This window comes from Borostomias antarcticus (genome assembly GCF_949987555.1).
Source record: "Borostomias antarcticus genome assembly, chromosome: 9".
NCBI classification, from domain to species: Eukaryota; Metazoa; Chordata; class Actinopteri; order Stomiiformes; family Stomiidae; genus Borostomias; species Borostomias antarcticus.
The window spans coordinates 27,227,006-27,230,787 of NC_140242.1; the positions used below are offsets into that span (position 1 = coordinate 27,227,006).

General features: G+C 58.2%; 1 protein-coding gene across 1 annotated transcript in view; it reads right to left on the bottom strand.

Annotated features, from left to right (window-relative positions):
• Positions 1-288, bottom strand: part of tspearb (thrombospondin-type laminin G domain and EAR repeats b) — a gene marked incomplete at both ends in the record, with an annotated part of 17,148 nt that extends 16,860 nt beyond the window's left edge. Inside the window, one exon of the mRNA XM_084442966.1 lies at positions 207-288. Within this exon, the coding sequence (XP_084299092.1) occupies positions 207-288 (82 nt within the window). The remainder of the gene's footprint in view (positions 1-206) is intronic.
• Between the last annotated feature and the right edge of the window lie 3,494 nt (positions 289-3,782).

The window sequence follows — 3,782 nt, forward strand, 5'->3', positions numbered from 1 at the left end:
AGCTATCCGAGAGGAAGCGTGTGTGTGTGTGTGCATGGCCGCCTCCACACAACCAACCTTGGTAACAGCAAGCACTTATCCAACAGCGATTCACAGTAAATTCAAAACCGTAAAGAGTTTTTAGAATATATACCAGTAAACTAACTGCTAATAACAGACACCCGGTAGATGTTGTGGTCTCGTCCTACGGTCGGGCGGAGGTGTACCTGTGCATGGTCTCCACCGGCCAGCCTGGCCCCCAGGGGCCCCGAGGCAGAGGAGCAGACAGGCCAGCAGCGGGGCAGACATCTGGACTCCCTCTCACTGGGCCAGGCCCCATTCACCGCAGGCCCGCCTGGTGCCGGTTCTGGTCCTGCTGTGGGTGGTTATCTCTGTCTCTGGGCCTGCCCCGGCCCGCATGTCCGACCCCCCCACCCCCCACAGCTCCCAGGACAGCGCCGGACTGACGGGTAGCAGCTGCCAGAGCCTCCTGAACACCGGGCTGTACTCAACACCGCAGGGCACCTAACCCACTGCGCCGACGACGCTTAACGTCTTTAAAATGTCGTCTGTTGATGATGTTTAACGTCTTTAAAATGTCATCTGTTGACGATGTTTAACGTCTTTAAAATGTCATCTGTTGGCGATGTTTAACATCTTTAAAATGTCGTCTGTTGATGATGTTTAACGTCTTTAAAATGTCGTCTGTTGGTAAGATTACGTGGCGAGGCTTTTGAATCTGTTGATCCAGCTTGGATTCAGTCAAACTGTGGTTGCTGTTGCCTCCCCACAGGGCAGCTAAAATCCTAGAGCAACGGTTAAAACCTTAGCAAACATATTTGTTGGGGAATTGCAGTCTGTGGAATTCATTCAATTAGCCTCTCAGGAGCCTCTAGCAGTGAAGGCTAGCTCCAATGAATAAGTTAGGCTCCATGTTAGATGGTAGGGTCCACTGTCCTGATGACAGTGTCAGTCCTGGAGTAGTGAGAAGTCCATCAATTACAAAGTATCCTTTTGGCTGGTTAGTTAACTCCTTATATCTCAATAGACCGTCCTGTTGAATAGCATCATATCAAACGAACAAAAAAGCTTTTAACTGAAACGAACCATATCACAATATTCTTGTCATAACTGCTCTTTTCGGAATACGTCCCGTGTTCTCCTCGGCGCTCTGCCCACTGTGGGTTGTGTCAGTAAGTGTGACAGGGAGAGAGTCCACCTGAGAACTCCCTCTCCACACATTTAAATGAGAATGTCAGCTTCTTAGAGGAGGGGCTGCAGTTGGAGAGAGGGTAAGGGGGTGGGGTGGGGGGGGGTGAGAGAGAGAGAGAGAGAGAGAGAGAGAGAGAGAGAGAGAGAGAGAGAGAGAGAGAGAGAAGAGTAGAGTTTCCGAGGGATGTTTGTAGCCCTTTCTCTGTCCCTGTCAAAGTGTGCTGAGCGGAGTGGGAGGAATTCCCCAGCTGAGAGAGAGGGGGGCTGTCCCTGATCTGAGCCCTCCCTCCCTCCCTCCCTCCCTCCCTCCCTCCCTCCCTCCCTCCCTCCCTCCCTCCTCCCTCCATCCTGCACTCTCTTCACTTAGCCCTCTGCCCTCCAGCTTCACACCACCTCCACCCTCCACTCTCCTCGCTCCACACTCCACTCTCCTCCCTCCACCCTCCACTCTCCTCCTCCTCCTCGCTCCACCCTCCACTCTCCTCCTCCTCCTCGCTCCACCCTCCACTCTCCTCCTCCTCCTCGCTCCACCCTCCACTCTCCTCCCTCCACCCTCCACTCTCCTCGCTCCACACTCCACTCTCCTCCCTCCACCCTCCACTCTCCTCCTCCTCCTCGCTCCACCCTCCACTCTCCTCCTCCTCCTCGCTCCACCCTCCACTCTCCTCACTCTACCCTCCACTCTCCTCCCACCACCCTCCACTCTCCTCCCACCACCCTCCACTCTCCTCGCTTCACCCTCCACTCTCCTCCCACCACCCTCCACTCTCCTCCCACCACCCTCCACTCTCCTCCTCCTCCTCGCTCCACCCTCCACTCTCCTCCCACCACCCTCCACTCTCCTCGCTCCACCCTCCACTCTCCTCGCTCCACCCTCCACTCTCCTCCCCCCACCCTCCACTCTCCTCCTCCTCCTCGCTCCACCCTCCACTCTCCTCCTCCTCCTCGCTCCACCCTCCACTCTCCTCCTCCTCCTCGCTCCACCCTCCACTCTCCTCCCTCCACCCTCCACTCTCCTCGCTCCACACTCCACTCTCCTCCCTCCACCCTCCACTCTCCTCCTCCTCCTCGCTCCACCCTCCACTCTCCTCCTCCTCCTCGCTCCACCCTCCACTCTCCTCACTCTACCCTCCACTCTCCTCCCACCACCCTCCACTCTCCTCCCACCACCCTCCACTCTCCTCCCTCCACCCTCCACTCTCCTCCCACCACCCTCCACTCTCCTCCCACCACCCTCCACTCTCCTCCCTCCACCCTCCACTCTCCTCGCTTCACCCTCCACTCTCCTCCCACCACCCTCCACTCTCCTCCTCCTCCTCGCTCCACCCTCCACTCTCCTCCCACCACCCTCCACTCTCCTCGCTCCACCCTCCAATCTCCTCGCTCCACCCTCCACTCTCCTCCCCCCACCCTCCACTCTCCTCCCACCACCCTCCACTCTCCTCCTCCTCCTCGCTCCACCCTCCACTCTCCTCGCTTCACCCTCCACTCTCCTCGCTCCACCCTCCACTCTCCTCGCTCTACCCTCCACTCTCCTCCCTCCACCCTCCACTCTCCTCGCTTCACCCTCCACTCTCCTCCCACCACCCTCCACTCTCCTCCCCCCACCCTCCACTCTCCTCCCACCACCCTCCACTCTCCTCCTCCTCCTCGCTCTACCCTCCACTCTCCTCCCACCACCCTCCACTCTCCTCCCACCACCCTCCACTCTCCTCGCTCTACCCTCCACTCTCCTCGCTCCACCCTCCACTCTCCTCGCTCCACGCTACCTTCTCCTCCCTCCACCCTCCACTCTCCTCGCTTCACCCTCCACTCTCCTCGCTCCACCCTCCACTCTCCTCGCTCCACCCTCCACTCTCCTCCTCCTCCTCGCTCCACCCTCCACTCTCCCCACTCACCCTCCACTCTCCTCGCTCCACCCTCCACTCTCCTCCTCCTCGCTTCATCCTCCACTCTCCCCACTCACCCTCCACTCTCCTCGCTCCACCCTCCACTCTCCTCCCTCCACCCTACCTTCTCCTCGCTCCACTCTCCTCGCTTAGCGCTCAGCTCTCTATCGGCCACCTTCACGCCACCTTCCTCCCTCGTCCTCCTCCATCCTCTTCCCTCCTCTCTCCGGTCTCTCCACAGCTTAGGGAACACCACCCCCGTACCCCTGAACATCATCTCTCAACACCCAAAACCCTTAACACGATAGCCTGTATGTACAGCATGGTGTCCGGGGTACATATACAGCCAGGCTAACTGGATATATGACAGAGACATTACATTACAGTTAGCAGACGCTTTTATCCAAATCGACTTTTAATTGCATTTAACGTAGGTAGCCTAGTCAGTGTACTCGCCAGTTCACCATTCAGTGCCCTCCAAGCTATTCTGAGAGTAGCTTCTATCGTGGACTTGGGATCGTTCTGCCCACCGATGGCGGAACCTCACACATAGCGGAACCTCACAGGTAGCGGAACCTCACCGATAGCGGAACCTCTGACACTTTAATCGTCCGGGCTGATCTGCCACCTGCCGGAAGTGGCGACGCGCTCACCTGTGCCGAGGGCTCACACGAGCCCAGCTGAACACACGCGGTCGCACAA